The sequence below is a fragment of the Onychostruthus taczanowskii genome, unplaced genomic scaffold, assembly GCF_017590055.1.
Source record: "Onychostruthus taczanowskii isolate IOZ18803 unplaced genomic scaffold, ASM1759005v1 scaffold17, whole genome shotgun sequence".
NCBI lineage: Eukaryota > Metazoa > Chordata > Aves > Passeriformes > Passeridae > Onychostruthus > Onychostruthus taczanowskii.
The window spans coordinates 969116-993217 of NW_024498906.1; the positions used below are offsets into that span (position 1 = coordinate 969116).

The 24102-nt window shown below is 37.4% G+C and overlaps 1 protein-coding gene across 1 annotated transcript in view; it reads left to right on the top strand.

Moving 5' to 3' along the window:
- Window positions 1-24102, top strand: part of CDKL5 (cyclin dependent kinase like 5) — a 132455-nt gene that overhangs the window by 25979 nt on the left and 82374 nt on the right. The window contains exons 2-3 of the mRNA XM_041399951.1: window positions 21974-22203; window positions 22736-22770. Of these exons, the coding sequence (XP_041255885.1) occupies window positions 22140-22203; window positions 22736-22770 (99 nt within the window). The 5' untranslated portion in view covers window positions 21974-22139. The remainder of the gene's footprint in view (window positions 1-21973; window positions 22204-22735; window positions 22771-24102) is intronic.

Sequence of the window (24102 nt, forward strand, 5' to 3'; positions counted from 1 at the left end):
TTCACCTTCTTATGGTAACACTCAAGATTTCACAAATAATGATAAAAACTTGTCCAGGTTTCATACATTTTAAAAAACCCTAAAAATTGCTGTTTGAATGTGCTTATTGCTGTTTGGAATTTAGAAGTTACCGAGCTCCAAAGATGAAAAGCTGAGGACACTAGGAAATTGATGGAAATGGAAACTTAGTAGAGTGACTGAGCTTAAGATATAGGATAATGGTGTGGGAAAGGCAAGGAGAGATGGTATTTGAGGACAAGGTAAAGATCAGTTATTGAGAGGGGGATATAAGAGACACCAAAGCTGAGAGCAAAGGGAGTCTGCTCTAATGACAGCTTTTTGAAAGGGAGTTTCTTCTTCTTCTTCTTCCTCTGCTGCGAGGCTTGGTGGCAAGCTGTGTCTCTTACACCTTTCTAGGGATCTCATCACAGAATCACTGAGTGGTTGGGGTTGGAAGGGGATCTGTCAGGTGATCCAGTCCAACCCTTGTGCTCCAGCAGGGACACCTGAGAGTTGCTCAGATCCATGTCCAGGTTGCTTTTGGGTCTCCTCATGTGTGGACACTCTGCAACCTCTGTGGAGAAACCTGTGCTGGGCTCAGTCACCTTCACAGTGGCTTCCTGGTGTTCAGAGGGAACCTCGTGTTTTTCAGTTTGGGGCCATTGCCTCTGGTCCTGCTGCTGGGCACTACTGAAAAACTTCTTGTGGAAGCTGAGATTTCAGTGGGAGCAGTGTTTGAATGACAGGGAGAGGTCTGGGGCAGTCAGGGGTTCTGCCTGGCTTTTGAACTACCTATGGGCATTGTGCAGAATGAGTTAATCTGCTCCTCCAGTCTGTACACACCATCTGGAGAACCTACCTGGAGGTGTATGAATGTGTCCACATAGGCAAATTGTTAAAATATTCCTGTGTTGAAATAGAATAAAAGAGAAAAAAATTAGGGTGCCTGAGTTTTCTTAATTTGTGGCCTGTATTTGCTTGTATGATTTCAAAAATCATATGATTGCATACTCACAATAAATAGGAGTTCAAAAATGGAAAATGGAATAACTGATTATTAAATGAACATTATACATTTTGCAGAGTGAACAAAATAAAAAAGAAAACAGTATTTGTTTTTGATAGGAAAGGAAAGTTGTTTGCTTTCTCAAAGGCTCTGAGTATCCTGATCGCTGTAGGGTACAAGCGCTTGGTACAGCTCTCTGGTTTTGTGTTCTGCTTGGAAAGGTGAGTAACTTGAGTGCATACAATGTTTAAAATATATTTTAGTGTTTAATATCTTATTTTAGGTAGTTTGTTTTAGGTAGTTTAGTTTTTAGAATTTCATTGTGTGCTTCAGCTTTTTGTTCTTCTTGAAGCTGGTTGTGGCCATGAGTGTTGTATGTGGTTGGAAAATCCTGCTTAAGCCATCAAGATGGGAACCCAGTGTAGAATGACAGAAGAATCTTTCCATGCTGTACAGGCTTTTTTGGTAACACATGTTTTATGGTGTTTCAGTGTATTTCCATTTGGAAATACTTAAATTTATTGACTTGTTTATCGTGTGCTAATACTTGTTGAACTTAATTCCAGAAACTTCCTGGCCATGCAACGGGCTTATTTGTACTGACTTGCTTTGTTTATTAGAAGGTATAGTTAATTAGATGGAGAGTAGAGATAATTTAATTTTTCTTAGATGATATCCAGGAAATTTGGCTGCACCTTAATATGGTTGGTTTAATTTAATTTTTTTTTCCTGAATGAATGGGGTTCCCAATACAGGTTTTTCATATAGTTAAATGAAGAAAAGATAATTGTCTACTGTTTTGAATGCTATAGGGTTCTTAAGAAAACAAAAGGTCATATTTATTTTCTCAGGATGATTCATAATGCTTCAGCATATTTATGTCATCCTACAAGTCTTAAATATTGAACTTAGCATAGGAATATTGTACCTCAAGTATTAGAATACTGTTATCCTTTACACTAGGAAGGGAGGGATGGATAATGACATTGTACACATATATTCTTGTATATTTTTGTGGGGGTGCTGATCAATTGTTATGCTTTCTTTTTGCTTGTTCCAGTTCCCTAGTCACTGTAATATAATGATCTATATTTAGTATCTGTAGGCATTGAATTAAGCAGTACAGGGTAATGATATACCCAGATTTAAGTCCGTGACATGGCAAACACATTTGCAGCTGTTAAAAAAATAGGTATGTTTATTGCTTTTTTAAAAGAGCTTCTGTCTTTCTCAATCTTTTTTCAAGCTAATCTCTGTTGCATTGGAACACAAGCAGTGAATTTTTCTTTTTGTTTACACAACAAGTAAAACTTTTACCATTGTGATTGCTGTGCTGTGAAAAAAATTTGTCATGCTGCTAATCTGTTAGTGATACAGGACAGACTTAGTCACCTCTGTTAGATACAGAGTTGGAAGACAATCTTCCAACTTTGTAGTGTGAAATCTTAACACGTTAACCTAGGCTAGGGTAAGAAGAGATGTGTGAGAATCCATGTAGTCTAGGTAGCTTGGTCTGTGAATTGTCTTTGCTGACATGAGGCTGGAATTGTCATCTAGCAAGAGAAAACAGTGGCAGGATTCTGAAAAAGGTTTGTTGTCTTTGCTTGGAGTCATTGTTTGAAAGAGCATTAATAATTTGGCAACCTGGAATCCAGATGGCAAAGCTGCTCTGGAGTGTCCCCTTGAGCCTGCTGTGATAGTGGCCTAAAGGGAGAGCAGATTTAAAAACAAAACAAAAAACAAACAAACAAAACAACAACAAAAAAACCAACAAAAAACCCCAAAACAAACAAACAAACAAAAAAAAACAAAAAACCCAAAAAACCAAACGAAAAACCCCCCACCCTCTGCACTCTATTCTCATTGTGTAAAATCTTCTGTATTAAAAAAAAGAATATAGTAGGCTTATTGCAAAGGTTTTTGGAAGTAGCATCTAATTTCAGAGAAGACAGCTAAATAAGTGTCTTATTTAAATAAGTGTGGGGATTTCTTCTTTAAAAAAAAAAATGTTGTATGTAAACAAGTAAAGTAGATTTGTATAAAAACTTTTAAACTATATCTGGTTTTTGATCCTGGACTAGTAGAGGTGGTAGAAATAGGGATTTGTGATCAGCTGTGGATACCTGGATTTGCAGACAACTTTATCTGGATCAGGAGCAGCTAGAATTGAGCATCTGGTTGTATCCTGAAACATTTCAGTATTGTCTCACAAATATTTGTGGACACTTACTTTTGTTAGTCTTGATTTTCTATTCAGTTGCATTCTGTGAATGCAAAACCTGTGGTGTACTTCACAGGCTTCTTTAACAGTAAGGATAACAACTAATCCATGCTCAAACACCATAAAAAAATATTAGGGTGTTTTACTCTTTAAACACATGCTGGGCCTGCCCTGAAAGACACCATTTCTTAATGCTGAGGCCTCAGCCGGGTTCTGTTGTCTTCTCTCTGAGTGGGCTGACCCCTGCAAGAGCTGCCTGCACAAACCAAGAGACGCTGTTTCCTGTGTCTGCAAGGTTCATACATTTTTATTAGATGTTCTGCCTTGATTCAGGATAAGGGCTTTTTAGGAGGCTATTTATTTTTATTTTTCCTTTAAGGAAGAGATAATCTTTTCCCGTCGTGATTTTTGATGCTACATGGAAGTTTTCATGTAGTAGAGACCTGAAGAATTTTAACTGGAAAAAATGTTGGAGAAAGAGAAGGGCAAATAACAAAGGTTAAGACATGAAAAAACTTACAGAAATTTTATGTCGGTGATACTGAAACACCCTCACCCAAAAATCTGTTGAATTAATTTGACAGTTAATTTTAATAAATACATAAATACATGTCCTTTAAATTACTGTTGGAATGATGTGTAGGTTTCAATCAAAACCTGCATAAACTGAGAAAGGGGATATGCTCTATCACATTTTCTCATATTAAAAATTGTAGGGTGTTGGACACACTTTTTGCTTAGATGAAGTCAACAAGGATATATTGAAGTTCAGATGGAATCTGTTGCTGATATTACTGAGTGCCTTTTTGCCTACAGTCATTACAGCAATCCAAAGCTACTTATTTGTTGCTATTTCATGTATAATGAGATTTTTGGGAGATTTTATTGAAAATAAGAGCTACTCAAAAATTGGCATGTGTTTGCATTTGGATTTTTTTTCCTTCTCTGAATTCAGTAGTAGGCTTTTTAAAGGCTTGTCCTTTTTTAAAGGGTGCTCTACACACCTCTATGTATACTGAATGTTCCTTTCCATGTGTAGTATGTTCATTATTTGAAAATTGCAGTCAGTCATTTTGTAACTGCAAAAATAAATGGTAAACTGTACAAAATTAATATCAGCAGCACACCTCAACAAAAACCACTGTGCTATTTCAAAGAAAAATTAGGGCTGTAGTATTATTGTATGACTAATGTATAAAAATAAATACCATATGTCTTGCAAAATATCATCTGTTCTCTTGAAATGAACCTTTGTCATTGCCTTTTGCTTAGTGTACCTATGAATTTAGTTGATTGTAGTCTCTCAGTGCAGTTGTCATTTGGGCTATTGATTAAGTTATTTTAAAGCATAATCCTTTTTTTTTCCCTTCTTTTGGATAACTGGCATGAAAATACTGAAGGCAAATTATTTTCCTTGGACCTGTTGAAAGCACAGGCTTTAAAAATCTAGCATGCAGAATTTCCAGTCATCCATTTCTGTCATGGGTTATTCAGATGGGTTGAGCTGCAAGTTCTTTGGAAGCCTTGCTAGCAATGGGGGAACACCTGAGAAAGCATCTCACAATCTCTATTGATCTTTTTTAATTATTCAACTCACCTGGACCCTAGCTTCTCCTTCTAGAACATATTTTTTGTGTACTGACCTCATTTAAACAGGAGAAACTAAGAAAGCACAGGGCTTTTAGAATGGTAATTTCTGTATCTCTATTTGCAGATTTCAGGAGGTTCCCAGTTGACTACTGAGGTCTTACCTGAGTGCAAAAAAAGAAGCTAATCAGCCAGCATGACGCTAAAGAAAATAGATGAGGCTCCAGTTCGCTGCAGAGAAAAAACCCTTGATTTTCCTGTTGAGATTTTTCAAAACTAATTGTGTGCTATGAGACGAGCAGTTAAGAGGATGAAATGGAATGAAACTTAGAAGTATTTTTGTAGGCTTCAGTTTTGTTAATGTAGGCATATTATAGTAGGTTGGTTTGATATTGGGAGGCAGCGCCAACAACTAAAAAAATCTAACCAGTGAAAAGTAGCAAACTTTGGGCAGTTGAATGTGCTTTGTGTTAAATCATGTATAGTACAGAGTCTCCCTTGAGACTGTTGAATTTTTATCTGCTCATCCTTGCACTCTTAAATTTATTGATTTGATTTGGGTGTTGTGTGAATTGTTTTCTTGTCATTGCTGATTTGTGCTGTAAATGTGATACAGGTTTTGTTGTTTGGTTGTTTCTGGTGTTTTTTTTTTTTTGCTCTGGATGCTGCAGTTAAAGCACATCTGCCTTCATGTTGTTCTAATTTGTCTTGTTCAAAATGCTTCACAAACGTAATAAGGATTATAGCCTGAGTTCTGAGCAGTCTGACTGAATGACTTTGTCCCATTTTGAACTAGAGCAGAGCAGCCTGTGTGCTCTTCTACTCCCTTCCAGCCATGTCTTCTGTAGTTCTAATCTAGTGTCTGGGTATGGTTATAGGTCTGCCATGGAGACGTTCTCAAAGACAAATCCTTCTTTACATTTTCTCTCATTTTATGTTTTCTTCCTACTGTGTATAAGATATAGTGTGTATGTATCTCTATAAATATATATGTTTGTGTATAAAAATATACACAATTTATACAAAATATATTTCTCATTTAAGGTAACTTTCTGGAGGGAATATTAAGATTGTATGGCTCCTCTGAGCCAGGTTTTGGAAGCTGTTTTTCTTTACTGCAGGAAAAAAAAAGGAGGTTATACCCCTAGTAGGACACGGGTCTGGGAAGGCAATGCAGAGAACTAGAGCCTTGTGTTCTTATTTCCTGTATTCTTGAGTTGCTATGTGAAAGTTAATTGGTTGGTGTTAATTGAAGGCTTGTCAAGGTTTTGGCTTCATTCGTGTCCGAGTTTAATAAACATTTGAGCCTCCAGTGACACAGAAGTCCTTTGCTCCTCAGTGGTCTTTTGCTGGCAACCCTCAGTGTTCTCTTGATGATTTATGTGCAGAGTACGTGACGCTCATTGTGTCAAGATTATTTTGAGGGTGGAAAATTTTTATCACCTCAAAAGTTGATTTGGATTATATCCAGAAGAAAAACTGAAGTAGTCTTGGAGGGTTTTGTTTGGTCAGTGGGTTTGTGTGTGTGTTGTTTTGTGGGTTTTTTTGGTCTTTTTGTGGTTTTGTTGTTATTTTTGTTGTTTGTTGTTGTTGTTGTGGATTTTTTTTCCTTTTGTTTTCCTTCTGTTGTCAAAGTTCTATGCGTAAGGACAGCATGGCAATGTGCTTTGGTAGGGAGTAGATGCTGTACTGAGGATAGGGAATTCTGAAGCTGCATGCCTGGGAATTGATTGGAACACACTACCAGTGGCTGATGCTTTGTGTTGTGGTTGCTTTGGTTTGTACACTTCTTCTAAGTAGTTTAGATAATCTTACGGTAAAGCATAATATATTTACTATAATTGTTTCAGTACTAGATGAATTTGACTTCTCATAGCAGTAGACTCCTAAAAAATATTCTTCATTCCTTTAAACATGGTATAAATATTACTGGTGAAGGTCTTGATTTTTCATTTAGCGTAAATCTCCCATCACAACACTTATTTCTAACTAATGAGATAGAAATGAAAATAAATCAGGCTCTGCATAGTAAAAGCATGTTTTCTTTGCCAAATTCAAGCTGGCACATTCAGTGTCCAAACAGTTTGCATAAACTAAGCAGGATAAATATAAATTGGGCAAAGAACTGCTAAAAGGACACCAACTAAATTAGCCCTGGGTTTTAGTATGAATTACATTTGCTTAGTGGGCACTTGACAGTGCCTCTGTTACAAGTAAAATAAGTGTTTAGTGTGCTTAAACCTCTAGTCACCTATATTCTTGAACTCTGAAAGTTTTAATGTTTTCCCACTTTAACTGGATACTTCAGATGGAGGTAAATAGTATTTCTTCTTTTTATTAAACATGTATTTCAGTATTTTCCTCAAATAGACACCAGTTTTCAAACAGCTTTGAGGAGATCTTGCTTGTCTACTGTGTCTTGGGAGGGGATTTCCCTTTTCTCATATGAAAGAAGAGGATGCAAACTATTTTTGATGGCATGCTGCATTTATAAACTGTGTGGAGATACGAAGTCTCTTACTTCTGCTTTTGGAGTCAAGTTTTGCCAGATCTCATTGATTCAGGGTTTTGGTGCAAATGTATTTGTCTTCTTAAGAATGGCATTTGACATTATAGTTTTTAATTATTAATAAAACTATACACTGAACATAAATTAACATAATCTTAGAGAAAGTCCATCAACACTTTCATCAGGTTTAAAATAGTTGCTTTTGTTTGCAGTGTGAATATCTGTGCATATTTCATTAACCTTTATCTCGCTTGATGTGTTAATGTGTGCTGAGGAGACTCTCAAAATGCCTGAAGTTAAGTGCATTCCATGTTCTATTTCTGGTGTTACTCAGCTGCTACTGCTGCCTAGAGGCTGAACTACAAGTAAGATCATTGCATTTCACTGCCACTGGAGTTAAGGGTACAAAATTATTCAAGTTCTCAGTTGGCCAAGTTTTCAGCTTGCCAAGAAACAAGTTTCTAATAGTTAGAAAATGTGATGATGGATTCCTCCCCCTTTCCCCCCAATTAATTGAACTTCAAGAGCTAGAATATATTTCTGAAATGAATTGCAAGTTTGTTATTGGAGCAGATTCAAGTACTATATGGAGAAGTTCTTCTAAGAGAAGGAAAAAAAAAAGGCTTGCTTTTACATAAGTAAAAGAAAAGGGCTGATACCTCCTCCTCACACCCCCAAACAAGATCAGAATGGTATTAGATTTTGCCTCTGTTTTTACTTGCAAATTAATAAAAATGGCAGGATAATTTGTGTTCACATCTCCTGGCAATAATGACAGACCTTCTATTTTGAGAAATTGACTCTTTTAGTGCTGGAGACAGTTGACATTTTCCTTACAGGTGTTTCATAAAAGTGAACATTGTTCTCCAATATCCTGGGCAAAGCGTGATCCACGGATCTGTTTTACCCTCATGTGGGTGACGGTCCTTTGTTAATTCATCAGCTGCTGTCTCCACAGGTTTGTAAAGCGTATAATTTCTTCAGTCCAAAGAGTTGCTTTATTTTGCAAGTGTTTTCTGTGTAGAGCTTTCAGAAAGTGGTGGTCTGTATCCGTCTTTCAGTCCACTGGTGTATGAGAAATCTGGTTTTCTTGATGCTTTTTTTGCAATGCAAAAATCTCATTTGTTACTGTAATAGCATAGCCTTTTATAGGAGATCTTCCAGCCATGGAGGAAGATGTCCATCAGACCATTTCTTCATTTTTGTAGAGTTTGCCATGTGAACTTAGACTAAAAATAGGAGGTAAATTACCTTTTGCTTAGGAATCTAGCATCTGTTTAAAAATGTTAAAAAGATAGTAAGTTATTATTTCAGTGAAGCTTTTGGCTTAAGCATGATTCACTTCTAGAAAGTAGAAAGAGTAGAAAAGGTAATCCATTTAGTTCCCAATTACTTTTAATAAAGACAAGAAAGGTGGTCCTTTAATTGAGCTTCTAAGAAATTACATTTTCTGGAAGAAGGACTTTGTCCCCTGTCGTTAGAAGTAGGTGCACGCATATGTACATTCTCTGTGTGTGTGTGTGTGTATATAATCTGCAGAGATAAGAAAAAAATATTTGACCTTGTATGTCTGTGGAGCAAGGGTATTTGCAGGGAATTTTGGGCATCAGTTTGCATGAGAACCAGTTAAAAATTTGCCAGTTTTATCTTTGGCAAAATTGGCCAAACCCTCATTTTGTTGAGCTGAGTGAAGTGTAATCTTGTTGAAAAACACAAAAGACGAAAAACTTTCCCCAAATACCCCAAAAAAAGTATGAGGTGCTGTGCTGGGGGAGGGAGGTGAGGAGTTGGGGAACTTTAAATGAGAGGACCAATTAAATAAATTAAATAAAAGCATAATAAAACTGGACCATTGTCTGGACTAAAAGATCCATATTGGAAAGAGATGTTGTGTTATAACTTTTTCTTGTTGAATTCTTGAAGAAGACACATGTATTGCACACCCCCACCCTAATGATAGTCTTTTTGCTCCCTCATTTTCCCCCCTCCCTTGAATTAGCATTTTAGACTGTTTTATATTCCTTCTTCTGAAGTTAACTGTTTTCATGCTGAAGTAGTTTAAGCTGCTGAAATACTACTAAATTAGAAAATTTTTACTCTTTTTTTTCTGTATTCTGGCTTTCTGGGAAAAACCCCAAACAACAACAATAACAACACCCCTCACCCCCCCCTCCCCATCCCCCTAATATTCATAGATTGACAATAACAAATTTTATGTCCATTTTACACTACAGGCAGCTAACTAGGTTTATTCTTTTAAAACAATAAGTAAGCAGGCAGAGAATATAGCCTCTTTTTTTACCTTTATTCAGTATTAACAAAGGAGAAGAGAAGGTGGCTTCTAAAGTTGGGTACTTAATGCAAATTCATTCTCTTGCATAAGCTACAGAGCAATAGAACATAACACTGTCATTAAAACTGACTCATAGCATTCAACGAAGGTGTGTTTCAAGCTTTCAAAGTGTTAAGAGAATTACTGCAGTCTAGTAAATACCTTACAGTGGGAAAAAGTACTTGAGCTGCGTTTTGTTGCAAAATGTTGTGCAAATTATTTGGAAAGTATTTTGTTTTTTAAAAATATCTGACCATGCAAGCAGAGAAATAGAGTTGTTCTAAACTACAAAGTATTTTGATCAGTTGAAAAATGGATGAAAATAGACTGTGAAATTCATTTAACATCTATATTTGAAATTTCTGCTCAGGAGGGAGACTCTTTAAAAGACTTGATTGTGTTTTAGCTCTCTTCATTGTGGCTGTGGAGGGATGGCTCCTATATATTAGAAAAATCTCTCTCCAGCAGTAGGTGTTCAACTCTGTAAATTAGTGTTTTGGTGGGTTGTGTTTGGTTGGGCTTTTTGACATCTTAATGGAGAGGAACAAAAAAATGCATATCTAGCACCACAAAAAGTCCTAAATGTTAAACTTGCATTTGAATTGGTTTCGTATGTAGCCTTAGCAACAAAGAAAGTGGCAGAATCCAAAAGAGATTACAAGAATTATTTCTGACTTTTTGTCTGAGCAAATAGCATCTCACCCATTCTATCTGGATTCCAAAGGAAGGTGGAGATTATTCTTCTAATGTTAGCAAGGCACAAGGAGAACATTAGTGGAAAGAAGTGATGTGGTGCAGTTAAAACTGCAATCTTGCTGTTGGCTCCCTGCCTGCTGAGCAGTGGCTGCTTGGGTTGGATGTGCTGGGTTAGCCTGGGCTCGGTGTGCTGCTGCTCCGTGATTGCTGCCTGTGGTGGTGGCTGAGGAAATGTCTTGCTGTGCCTTGATGACCAATATTCAAGCCTGCCAATATATGCATATGGTTCTGTACAGCTTACTTGGAAGGAAAAGACAGCTGTTTCATCTTTGATTTAGAGTCTTTCACCTCAGCATCTCCCTAGCAGCCTTTGTCAGTAGGTATAATTGAAATTTGGGAAGTTCTATTTAACCCTCTGAGACATGGTATGCCCTCTTTTGTTGCCAGCCCTTATTTTCTCAGTAGTTTGTACTTTGCCAGGAAATAAATGACAGTATTTTTTCTGGGTGTATTTTTCTGCATTCATATCTCCCAAGTTACTTTTATTTCCGTGAATATTAAAAGCCTGTTTGTACAAGAAGTAACTAGATATATAAGAAACAAGAAAGTCAGTTATGCAAATATTGACTTTTGGATGCTGCAAGTCTGTATTTTTTTATAAACTAATATAAATCTCAAATATCATGATGAACTCATTGCTCATGCCTGAAGCATCTTGTCCTTAGAATTTTGTTTTCTTCATTCATTTCAGCACTTCTCCATATGCCAGTCTTTTACTGTCTTCCCTTGTGACTCCCTGCAGTAGTTTCCCTTCTTTTCCTCCCTCACCCACCCTTCTTGCCCTCTGCCAGAAGCATTGCCTTCCCTCTTTTTTCCCTTTGCCTCCTCCCACCCTTCACACTCCATAATTAAACTTGGAAGACTCAAAGGACAGAAAAACAAATGAAGGATGAAAATCAGGATTATGAGGTTTTTTTATTACCTTTCTTCTGGTAGGTCTGCCAACATTATTTACTGTTTAGATGTATGTCCTTTTTCTCAGGACCTGTTTTTCAGGTCCTCTTTTGGGTCACTTACGTATCCAGACATGCTTTTGCTGTCGTGGGAATCTCTCAAGGAAGAAGCTGTCAGCGTAGCAGGAGACACTCTGCTTGGCTTGCCTTTGTCTGTGGGAGAACGGCCATGTATCTGCCATTTTCTACTTATGTTTAAATATTTTCCCATTGATACCTAAGCTTCTAATCTGAATGATTCTTCTCTTTAGATTAAGCCATAAATAATGTCCTTTTACCTTTTATTTATTTTTTGTGGGGGTAGTTCATGCCTTCAGTAGTAAACTTCTCAATTTACTTTAGAGACATTTTTGTCAGATTAATAGTGTGGATAAAAATGATAATTAAGTAAAATTCATTGGATAGGAATGTTTTACCAGTGTATTAATGGTTGTCGATGAAGGTACAGAGCAAGTACAGTCTGCATTTGTATTAAGAAGGTTAGTCTGAATGTTTGCACTTTTAATTATGAGGACAGTTTTTGTGTTATGTGAGATTTAGGATATTTTCTTTTTCTTTCTTTTAACTACAAAATGGAAACCACTAGGCTGAAATTGGAAGAGGAGCTATTACTTCATTTATTTTGTTTAAAGTGATTATAGAAGTTGGCATTGAAATGGCATGGTTTGTTATTAAAAAAAAAATTAAAGTATTACCACATCGTGTTTCCAGAAATGAATCAAATTGCCTTCTAGTTTTTTTCAAGTTTTTCCCTGAGTTTCCTGGTAAGACTTTCACTTACCTTAAGACTTATATTTTACCACAGCATGCTCTTCATGGACAGAAACATTACCAGAGCATGGTTTCACAGATTATATCTTAGTTATTTTATAGCACCACCAGAGGCCTTCGAAATAGCAAAAAGTTTCCTCATCAAAGAGCTTAACATCTAATTAAAGACAAGACCTAAGAATGCAACTAACAGTTGAAATAAGCAGGAGAGGAAAAGACAACATCATCATGATTGTATCTTTACAACTAGGATTCTGTGGGAGGTTGACCTTGGCTGTCTACTGTCACCAAAATTGCTCTGTCTACTCAGCTCCGCAGAGCATCACAAAGAGCTGGGGTTGGAAGGGACCTCTGGTCCATCCCCCTCTCCCCATGGTCTTTTCAGTGCTGAAAGCCCCAGCTCTCTCAGCTTGTCTTTAGGAAACGTGCTTCAGCCCTCTGACCATCTTTGTGTGTGGCCTGCTCTAGTATGTTCACGTTTCCCGTGTGCTGAGAACCCCCCAGCTGGGCCCAGCTCCACAGCTGGGGTCTCATGAGGGCAGGCTGCGGTGGCAGAATCCCCTCCTCAGCCTGCTGGCTGGGCTGCTTTTGCTGCACACTGCTGGCTCTCATCCAGCTTTTCATCCAAGGGAACTCCATGTCCTTCTCTGCAGTGCTGCTCTCAGTGACTTCTTCTCACAGCCCCGTAGTCCTGTCTGGTTTGCCCTGACCCAGGTGCAGCACCTTGCCCTTGGGCTTGTTGAACTTCATGAGGTTCTCATGGGCCCATTCCTCAAGTTCTTCCAGGTCCCTCTGGACACCGTCCTGTTCTTCTGTTTTATCAGCTGTACCACTCAGCTTCATGTCATCTGTAAACTTGCTGAGGTCACTCAATCTCACTGTCTGTGTCAGTGGTAAAGGTATTAAAGTGCACTGGACTCGTGACAGAGCCCTGAGGAACGCCACTCATCACCGGCTTCCAACTGGAACATGGAGCCATTGACCACAACTCTCTGGCTGCATCCAGCGAGCCAGTTCCTTATCTGTGTCCTTGGCTGGACAGGGGAGGAGTAGTATAATAAAGATGTATTTATTTAAAGATTATAAATTGAATCTGTGCTTTTGTTTCTCTGCTTTTTTTTCCCTACTGGAAAATTGCTTTCACATGTTGCAAATTAAGTTGGTCACCTTAATATATCTTCCAAAAATGTTTGCAGTAATTTAGCAAACTGAAGTTCCTCTACCTGAAGGTGTTCTAGGCGGCTCAGCATGAGGACATCTGTCCTGACAGCACAAGTCAACGCTGTTGCTGTACTTTCTCTGCAGTGGATTTGCATTGAACACAAACTTTTTTTTGGAGTTTTCATTTTAGTGTTCAGAGTCCTCCCTCAAATTGTCTTTAGTACATGATGCATTGCTGCTGCTGTTTCTGTGGTGAGGCATTCCAGAACTCTAAGCTTTTATCCTCTGCTTCAAGGAAGATTATGTTAATAAGTTGTTATATTAATAACAGTTAACAATTAACACATGATGTTAATTTAGGTAATTATTAGTTGGTTGAGGTTTTTTTCTCTTCATCTGGAATGTGATTCTTTTTTATTGAACTTCATCTTACTGTGGTGATCATAACCTCTTAATGCAGTCTGAGCCACTTTGGAGATTAGTCTTCTTGACTTGGGTTTTACTTAATTGATTTATTCACCTGTGTAAGTTTAATGGGTTTTTGTTTTTCCAGCTAGAAAGCATAGCAAAACTCACCTTGATTTTACACATGGTTAGTGTTCAGTTACTCTGATAATAGACATACTAAAAGAGCCCCAACTATGAAGTGTAAAATAAGCACATTGATACACTTTTAGTATTAATCATACTCAGTTAAATTCCTAGCTGCTAAAACTGGAGCAAATACCTTGTAATAGAGTTTCAAAGATTGAAATAGTAGTAATATCTTCAAATTCAGATGAAACTTCATATGGAAAGATGTTTCTATAGGTTTTAATTTCCTTGGGTGTTTTTAACCGATCTGCTTTGAGACTGATGGAATTAGAGAGTCTTTTTCTAATTAAAAAAACAAGTCAAACTTAAAAAAAATTACAAAATCCTCCAGCACTCCCCCACAAAACCCCAGTGTACACGATTTGTCTACCATGTGCTTTAATCACTTTTAGTGACTTTAGAGGCAGAAGACCTTATGATAAATCTGAGTTATTTCTTTAAATGTTCTCCTGCACTCTAATGTGAATTTATTATTATTGAAATTACCTGTTTTAGAACTATTAGTTGTTGAGTGGTTTCTTTTTGTTGTTGTTTTTTTTTAAAAACTTTTGATGGCATTCTTTTCAGGGTTAACATTGTATAAGGTGGATCATTGTTTTTTCAATAAAATATTTCTAATTATTTCCTTTGAAAATGCATGAAGAATCAATGATAAATAATTTTATAGTGTAGACAGTTCTGTTTGGTTGTATGTATTGAATTTTATTATTAATTTAGTACTTAGTTTTGAGGGGCTCCTGCCTCATGCTTCTGTTTGTATTTGGCATACCCTTTTCAAGGAAAAAGGGATTTCTTGGATTGTTTTTTTTTTTTTTTTCCTATTTGGTTCAGATAGTGAACCAGTCATCTGTATTTAATTATATGCTTGAAGATTACAAGAAGAGTAGTCATTGCAGTTGTTTTGATCTGCATTAGAATGCCCACAGAATTTAGTTTCAGCATTCGTTTGCTATTTATAAATACTTTTTATTCACCTTTACTTTTCTGTACTCTTATGACAAAGATCCATCTCAGCCAAATACAGTGCAGAGAGGAACATCTGACTTTTAGAATGTGAATGGGAGCTATTTTTAGAACAATGAAGACAAAATTGGGTTGGAAGAGGGGGAACTTTGTCAGATTAGCAGAATTTCAGTCTCACTAAATCACCAACATGCTTTGTGTGTGCACGTATGAAAGATTCAGTGGCTGATCCAGTTAAGAATGCATCAGAGGACTTTTTCTGAAGTGGCCAGGACTTGTGCAAGAGTTGTTTTGCCTGCTGCCAGCATGGCAGAGCAGCAGTGCAGCGCTCAGTCGCGGCCGCTGCCCTTGTGGGGAGGAACGCGCGGTGCCAGCGGATGCCAGGGACCCGGAGCGTGATGGGCACACTCGGGAGGCCGTTCTTTCCACAGCTGCCCTGCTGAGCTCAGGCTCCAGAGCAGACCTCCAGCTGACTGGCTGCTTCTTACGTGTCCCCTTCAAGAGAATATATTGTACTTTTCTTGGACAGGAACACCCTCTGCCCTCGTGCTTTTTTTTTTTTTCTTCTTATTCATAAGGATGTATCTTCAAACACTGGAATTAGCTGCAGAGAGAGTCCTGATGTGTAACTGAAATAGCAGCTTTTTTGGGTACTTCTAAAGATGAGAAAATGTCTGTAATATTATTTTGTAATATTATATTGAGGATTTAAAGTCCATGGTAGATTGTCAAAAATAATATGGAACTAAATCATAGGCAACATGACAAATTAATGTAGGATATTACTGGAGACTGGTGTTCTGAGAAGAGAGAAGGAAAGATTAAAAACAAGAACCAATTCCAAGGAGACCACTACAAATATTGTGTCAAATAAAAAAATATTAGCTTCTTCCCCAGCAAGCTATTCTGTTACAAAATAAAACCTTCTATTATCTAAAAAAAAGAAAAAAAAAAGAAAAAAATTCCTTCTCTTTGCCTAAGAATATATCACTAAGCCAAAGTGTGCTTTTACTTCAACTACAAATGTTGGGCACTTGTATTGGATGGAAATGAAAGTGTCAAGTGCCACGTGCCTTGTGCCAGAAGAAACTGCAAAGGCTTTGGGTTTCACAGGTTGCTGTTGAGAGTTTTATCCTCTGCACACTGATGATTTTCCTTCAGAGCTGCCACAGGAACAGCAAGGCCCACCCAGCATGCACCAAGACCAGCGTCAACTGCGTAAGGAGCTGTCACACCCACAATAGACTTACTTGTTAAGGTTCTTACTGGAGAGCAAGACTAAAATGGAAGCAAAATTATCTTTCCTGTCCTCCTGTTATGACTCATGGGAGCTGCTTTTGTGCTCAGTGCTTTCATAATCAGTCTGCTTATTTGTCAGTATGGTCTTAGAAGCATCCTGCTAAGCACCCACTCTTTTTGAGTTGGCCACAGCTGTTAGGGAAGATCGTGAATCCTGTGTTTTAACTTAGAGAAGTGAATTTAGTTCATATATCCAGGATGAGCTGAATTTATTTTTGAATCTGTACTTGGATACAAAAAAAAAGAGCACTCATAGAACAAGATAAAACAAACCAAATCATTATTTCTGCCCTGGCCTTAAGATTAGTCTTCCTTTAGGAATTTAACCAAACAGGTATCTTGAATAGTTGGCAACTGATTCACCCTTTTCCTAGTTGTTTGCTTGCTACAGGATGGGAGCTGTGTTCAAGTTCTTCTACCATGCAGTCCTGGTCCTGTGGCCATGGAGATCTGTTGCCTTTAGGCCAGTTAAGTGATGATGCCTTCCCTTGATGTATAATCATTCAAATGCATTTGCAGGTTTCAGTGTGTCAACAGCTATTTAAAAACCCAAAACTAAAAAATCCCAAGCAAATCCTTCAAAAACCAGCAATGGTGAAGTCAGGGTCAAATGCTGATATGAGTAATGTCAAGAAAAGCTTTCTGGAGCTGAATTTTAAAATCTGTGGGCCTGTGCAAGGAACCTTGGTGTTTTGCTTTTACATAATTTGTTCAACTTTGACAGATTTCTAAATTTTGTATTTATTTTCACCAGCTGTTCTTTTCATTCCTAATTTTTTCTTATGAGCAGAAGAGGATAGATTGAAGTTTCAAGAATGAAAAATGGCTTGCTATAATTGTTAAGTTCTTGTTGCTTTTTATCTCTTCAGCTTTTTCTTTTTTTCTACTTCCTTGTTGTGGATTTCTTCATATTGTGAAATCTTGATGGCTTTTACTCCAGTATCTTATCTCATTTAGAAAGTCTACTGTCCCTCCATAAAATGGAAAAATAATGTGGTAGCTTTTTTTCCAAATTATGGAGTGAGATTGGATTATTTTCCTCTCCATTCCTTAAGTCAGAATGTTACTGGTCGTTTCCTCTTCACAGCTTTTCATATACTGATTTTTTTCTTCCTGATCAGTAATTCGTCATAATAAACCTGACACATTCCTCTGGATCAATAAATCAAGAAAAAAAAAATCTCACCTATTTCCTTTGCCCTGTCACTTGTGTTTACTGCTATAACACTGAATTGGTTGTTTGTAGCTCTAACTAGAGTTTTCCTGGAAAACCTCAATGAACAGAGCTACGTGTATATTGGAGAGGAAAAGTCAAGATGCTGAATGATGCATCATTGCTAACAGAAGTGGTTAATGCTTCTTTCATCCATGTACCTTGTTTGACAGAAGAGATGCCAGGATGTGGATTAATGCATAACCATCAAAGATTGTATGGTATAAGTTCTTTACATTTGTGTAGGGATCTGCTGTGTTGTTAATGCACAGAGGAAAATGTAAATGAGCCTCTAGAAATTCTTAGTTGTGGCCTCTTGGTAGGTAAACACAATAAATAAAACAGATTAAGTTTAATTCTTGTTTTAGAAGAGCAAGAAGCTGCTGGCAAGAAGCTTGTTTAAAAGCTCATGGATGACTTTGAAGTCAGTTAGAAGTTTGTAACTAATTTTGGCGGAATGCAGATTGCATTCTGTCATGATAAATGAAATTAACTGAATACTTGATTTTCAAGATGAAGGTATACAAATTTAACTGTATTTCTAGAACAGTTTTACTTCTCTACATTTTGTGAAGCCAAACATCTACCTCATGTGTTTCATAATTGTCTCAACTAAAATCTAACTATGTAAAAAGTGCTTTTCTCTCCACACTGATATTGATGATTATGAAATAAAGAATAGCATTTCTACTTATGATTGAGGCTTTGGGTTGAGTGGTTACATCTGATGCTTTTGAGTGATGCACTAGAATTCTTAATGGTACTGAAGGGAGAAGGAGTTATGGAAAAGCTGGGTTTCTTCCCCACTGCTTTAATTTCAATTCAATTGATCAGGTACCATAATGCTGTAGTATTCCATAAGCTCATTTCAAAAATGTTTGTATGTTTTCTGGGATTTACGTATAAGCCTTACATGCTATTGCAGAACAGCTACTTTTGTATTAAAGTCTCACACTGTTACACTTCTGGATTAAATAAAACTAATTTTTTTCGTGTTCATCTCATGGCGTTTCATTTTGCTGAGTTGGCTCTGCGTTTTGTAGAATATCATGATAATGTTGAGAGCATCTCAGAGGTCTGTTTGTTTAATTAATAAATTGTTGATGTGCTGTGAATCTGGCTGCCTTAGAAAGGGATATTAGGAGAATGACTGCTATTTCCATACTGAGAGCCTTTGAGAGGTAGATGATGGCCTTGTTTCCACTTCTGCAAGGGTTATTCTGGCCAGCAAGCAACTTAGGAAAACAAAACAGTGTGGCACTCAGTGCAAAGAATGAAACTGTGGCAGCTATTGGGTTTTCCTTGTATTAGCTAAGGTTTTCCTTGCTATTTCCAGTGTTCAGCTTGAAAGAATCCAGCCTGTCCTCACTAAGTTGCAGAAAAAAGTAATTATTGCTATGGATAACTTTCTTGAAATTACTTTTTTGTTTAAGCTTCTGTTTTATTTAAGCTTTTGTTTAAACTTCCAGGTGTTTTCCCTTGTTTTTGTTATTACAGTTACTCACTCTGATATTCATAAGACTCTGTGTCATTCATGGAGTTTTGAGTTCATGAGTTTGAGTTACCAGATTCCCTGCAGGAATCAGTGATTTTCAAAACAATCTTAACAAGGCCAGTGCCTTCTGAAAAACAGGAGAATCTCAAACAAAGGGTACTGCCACTAAACAAATATTTTTAGCAGCTTGATTTTAATCTTTCAGCAGCTTTTGAAGACAAAGGTCTCAAATCAGCATATATATTTTGTCTAGAGAGTAAATGGGTCTAACTAGTCTGACTTCACTAATGTTTGAATTATAGCCCAGTTTGAGGCAAAAGAGTTGGGGCAAAAAGTGTTTGGGTATGAATCCATACTACTGGGTGCCACTAGTCATCTTTCACTAGCTTTCCTTTTCATTTCAAGATTAAGTTCCCATGAAGTGCCCTCAGCAGCATTGGGCATAAAGCTGCCTGGAGCTAGTGTAAAAGAGGGGGTCACTCGAGTGCAGTTTGCTTTTGGGAGTCCCCCTGTGTGCGTCTGTGTTACCTGTGATGTCAGTCAGTCATGATGCACTTTGGGGAGATTTAGGGAAGCTGGACTGTGTGTTTCTTTGGGCCAGTTGAAGTGTGTCACTAATGGTGAGTGAAAATCACTAAGTGACTTGACAGGGTTTTATCTTTAAGAAATTACATGCAAATGCTTCTCTAGGCACCATGAATTCAGGGGTAGCACAGGATCAGCTTTCTGTGGCTCTTCTAATTGAAAGTGAAAAGGGAAGATGATCAGTGGGGAGAAGAGGTATAGTATTGAATATCATAGAATTTTAAGAGTTAGAAGGGACCTTAAAGATCATCTTCTCCCAGCCCTCTCTGCCATGTGCAGGAACACCTCCCACTAGACAGGATGCTCGAGGCCTTATCCAGCCTGGCCTTTAACACTGCTGGGGTTGGGGATCCACAGCCTCCCTAGCTGGGAGATTTCAGGAAGGAAGATTAGCTGCTTGCAAGTCTAATCTTTGTTCCCAATAAAAAAAAAACAACTAGAATTCATACTGAATAAACTTGCAGAACTGAAAATAAAAATAATGGGTCACAAGCTGCAGGCCTGCATAGCTTTAAGTAGTTTATGAGAAATTTAGGAATTATGCATGAGGGACAAAGGAAACTGCATCTTAATTTCTTCTTGAGCTTTTGGTACGTTATGTCGTAAGTTTCTTTACTGTTTCTTCATATATCTAGGAAGTATTGTGTACACTATTAGGCAGAATGAGAGAGTACAGTGATAACATTTGCAGATAAGTAATCAATTTATCACAAACCAATTTCTGGAAGGATTTGTCAGTGAATCATGTTGGGAACTGAAGTGACGGATTTGGCGATGTTACCGAATAGTGCTGATAGAAAGCAATATATGTTTTCTGACCTTTCCTTTCTTTCTGGCAAGTAATTTTGGTGTTCTGAACTTGGCTGACCAGTTTTGTTGTGTCTCGCTTACATTATGGTGGCACTAATGGTTGTTTCAAGGTCTCTGTAGCAGTATTTCTGTCACAAAGCTGCAGCACGGGGACAGGCAGCTGCACCCTGTGCCTGGCACAAGCCTGTTCCAGTAGAAAGCTGAAGCAGCTCAGTGTGGGCTCTGTTCTCATGTTGATGGGTGCAACTGAGCAGATGCTCCTGTTTTTCTAGGACCTCATTTTTTTAAAGTTCGTTAGTGTAACCAGAAAGTCTGGACAAACAGCAAAAAGGCTTTTGTGAGGAGATGCCAAATGAAATAGGAGGAGAACATATGGAAGGGAAAGGAAGGAGTATTTTGTACAATTCACCAGTGAAGAAAAAATTGATTAATTAAAACAGTAAATTAAACCACTGAAATAATTAATAAAGGACTGGGCAGCTTTTTCTAAAAAATAAAAGCAAACCAGAAAACCCTAACTATCCCTTTAATTTGCAACTCACTGCTTTGTTTTCAAATCACTGTGGTTGATTAACTCCGGAGTTGCTTCTGAAGTAACAACCCCTCCCCACATGATCTGCCTGTGTCTTGCTGAAGCAGAAGTCATTGTGATTCTCCTCCACCCTTGGGTTGTTCTTTTGTTGTGTATGACCTGGTCAGCACTGGGCTTTTGGCCAGCACCCCTGGCTTACAGTGACATCCCATTTGTGTGAGCTGAACCCAGCATTATTGGGTCACGCTCACCCATTGCACATAACTTAATTAAATGTATTCACTTCCATCCTGCCATCCTGTTCTTCATGAGTAGGTCTGTCCTTGAGTCACTGAATTGTAAAGATGATATATTTCCAGTTCATGATGAAATCAGTTGAGGGTTTTTCTTTCCCCATTTTTGTATGTGGGATATATGCCTTTAATATTTAGGGAGCAAATGCAGTCTGAATTAATAAAATCAAACTTCTAGTAGAATAGCAGAGTAGGGGTAAGCCTAAAACACCCAAAAAACCTTTGTTCTTTACCCTGAGTATAGTTGCTTAATTTGAAAAATTACTTCAGTGTTTGGGGAGCACTGAAAAAACCCTTTGAAGACATTTTTTTCTGTTTATCACGTTTCTTTAAATAAGTTGATAATGGAAATAATTTAAAAATTTCATTCCTAGTCAGTCTAGCCAATTAATTTCCTTTTACTTTTTTCTTAATAATCACAGAAAATAGTAATAGAAAGCTATTTTCTCCTGTAGAATGTTCTTTCTGCCATATCCTTTTTATCATTACAGTGGATAAACAAGAAATTAACTAAACAAAATTTGTTTCTGTACCTAGCTATCAACATACACCAAGTGGACCATAAGTAATAATAAGCTTATTTTTGCTTACTGAGGTAGTTCCTGACAACATTTTTGTTTGCCTCTGTTCTGTAGAAAATTACTTTATGCCAGTTAGTTAGTTAGTATTGCAATAGACATCCTGTGTATGGGATTACAAGGCCAGCTGTTGTGTCAGATGTATGGTGTCAGTGGGTTCTGTCCATTTTACCTCTTCTGATCATAACATGTAGAAGTAGATGAATTGTCTGTTAAAATTGTTAGACTGTATTGATGTGATGTCTGTGTACCATTGCTTTCTCTTACTGAAGTAAATCAAACTTCTAATTATGTTATTTTCTGTTCTTTCCCCAGGAAGCTATTGATTGCCTAGAAATTAAAAGAGGGTGTGAGAAGTCTGATTGATCAAGGTGAAAGTTTTTTTCCCAAGAGCCTTTTCACAACTGCCTTTTGCAAAATCTTCAGTCGGTCCTGTTTGTGCCATGTTTTGTGGCTCTCACCGTAAGAGGAATTTGTCTTGATGAAGATTCCTAACATTGGTAATGTGATGAATAAATTTGAGATCCTTGGGGTTGTAGGTGAAGGTAAGTAGTATCCTAATAAAAACATTAATTAGAATTTTGTAGATTTGACTTAGATGATAATGAGTTACCAACTGCAAAATTTTTCTTGTATGTGTTTATTTTCTATAGCTTCTGGCTAATTCCCTTGTCAGATGGATGAAGGAGTTTGGAAGCTGAAAGGAAGGGAAGAGAAATAGAACAGTTTTGTGGGGGCTTGGGGTTTTTTTGTGGTTTTGGTTTTTTTTTCCTTTTAAAAGTTTAATGTATTGATTTCTCATTGGTGGTACTAGGGAGATGCAAGTTATCAAACTTAACTGCAAGCATATTTTTAAAAAAATAATTTCAGCGTTTTAAAATCCATTTACTTTTGAGCAATTTTTATGGAATTGTTTCAGTGTACAGAGATTTAGTACCTGTATATGTATGTTCAGGATAATAATACTGGGAACAATGCTACTTCTATAGTTAGGAGGTTGCTGAACGCTGTTTTATCTTGCCACTTTTAATTTTGTTCTGCTTTGAGATGGCTTATCTCTCGTCTTCTCTGTTTCAGGAGCCTATGGCGTTGTACTTAAATGCAGACACAAGGTAAGTGAATTACTTTTCAGTCAGAGGGAAATGTTGGTGTTTGAGTGAAGCAGTGACTGCTGATGAGAACTAGCATGTTAATATGTATGAGACATGGCATGCAGTAAGTTACTTAAAGCAATCTTAATAGCAAGTTTCAGGGGAAATGGCTATATCTAGTACCAAATCTCATTTTGTGGTGTGTTTACTGTTTCTCTGAAATATTACTAATATTTTATTAATTTCAACTTAGAGAGTTTTTGGAACACAGTTTATGCTCAAGCAGTCTTAATTAGAATGCCAAACAATTTGCCAAATACTGCTGTAGAAGCACTTGGCTGTCTTGGAAGGGGCAGGGGAGAGAAATGGGAGTCCATGAGGGATTTTGACATCTGTAAGATGATCAAATGGCAGTAAGAAAGCAGTGACTTTTTTTGGTTGTTGATTTTAATTTGGAAAAGGAAGACGTTAAAAAGGAAAGAAAAACAACAGTTTGATACAAAAATGAAGTTTGACAACCTGTTTACTCTATTTTAACTAGTGTGTAAGATGGATGTATCTAAACTTGCTGCTCAACACAGAACGGACACAAACAAACTACTTTGCTGTCTTTGGAGCTGCAGTGTAGTCATTTAACAAAATAACTTATCTGAAGCAAAACATTTCAGAATCATAGAATTGTAGTGATCCAAGAATATATAAAAGTCTTTTTATGTAGTTCATACCTTTTTTCTAGAAAAAGTTAGGACTGTGCAGAGGGTTTATGTTCCTATGGTGGCTTTTGGCGTGTACACAGAAGGGCTTTTGCACACAGCGTATGGTTCTATCTGGTGTGTCTTATGCTGTTGTACTGACTAAAAAAAGGAAAAAAATAAATTGAAACTTATGTTCCTCTCCAGCTGAAGCCTTGTTGGGCTTGGGGATGTAGAACAGTCAGTAGAGTGACTTAGGTAAATTGGATCTTTTTAGATATTTATAGTATGAAAATTCCAGGCAGGTAGTTTGAGAACACTTGGGTAGTGATGATACGGCTTGTACTAGGCATCTCTATTCTTTGTGGAAAGTAACCTCACCCAGACTCAATAAGTTTCTCAGATTTCCTGCATTGCTGAGTGGAATTTAAGCTGTGCATGTCTCTTCATGCTCCCGCAGAAGAGTTCAGTACTCTAAAAGTATGGTGTATTGGCAGGGTAATCTATTGCCCAGGCTCCTATGAGAATACCTTGCAGCACACCAGATGACTGGAAGGAAAGGCTTTCCTTTAGCAGAGGAAGGTGTTCCAACAGCCTGTGTAAAACTGCTGCCTGCCTTGTGAGCATCTACATTTTTTGGTAGTCATACCATTTTTTTCTA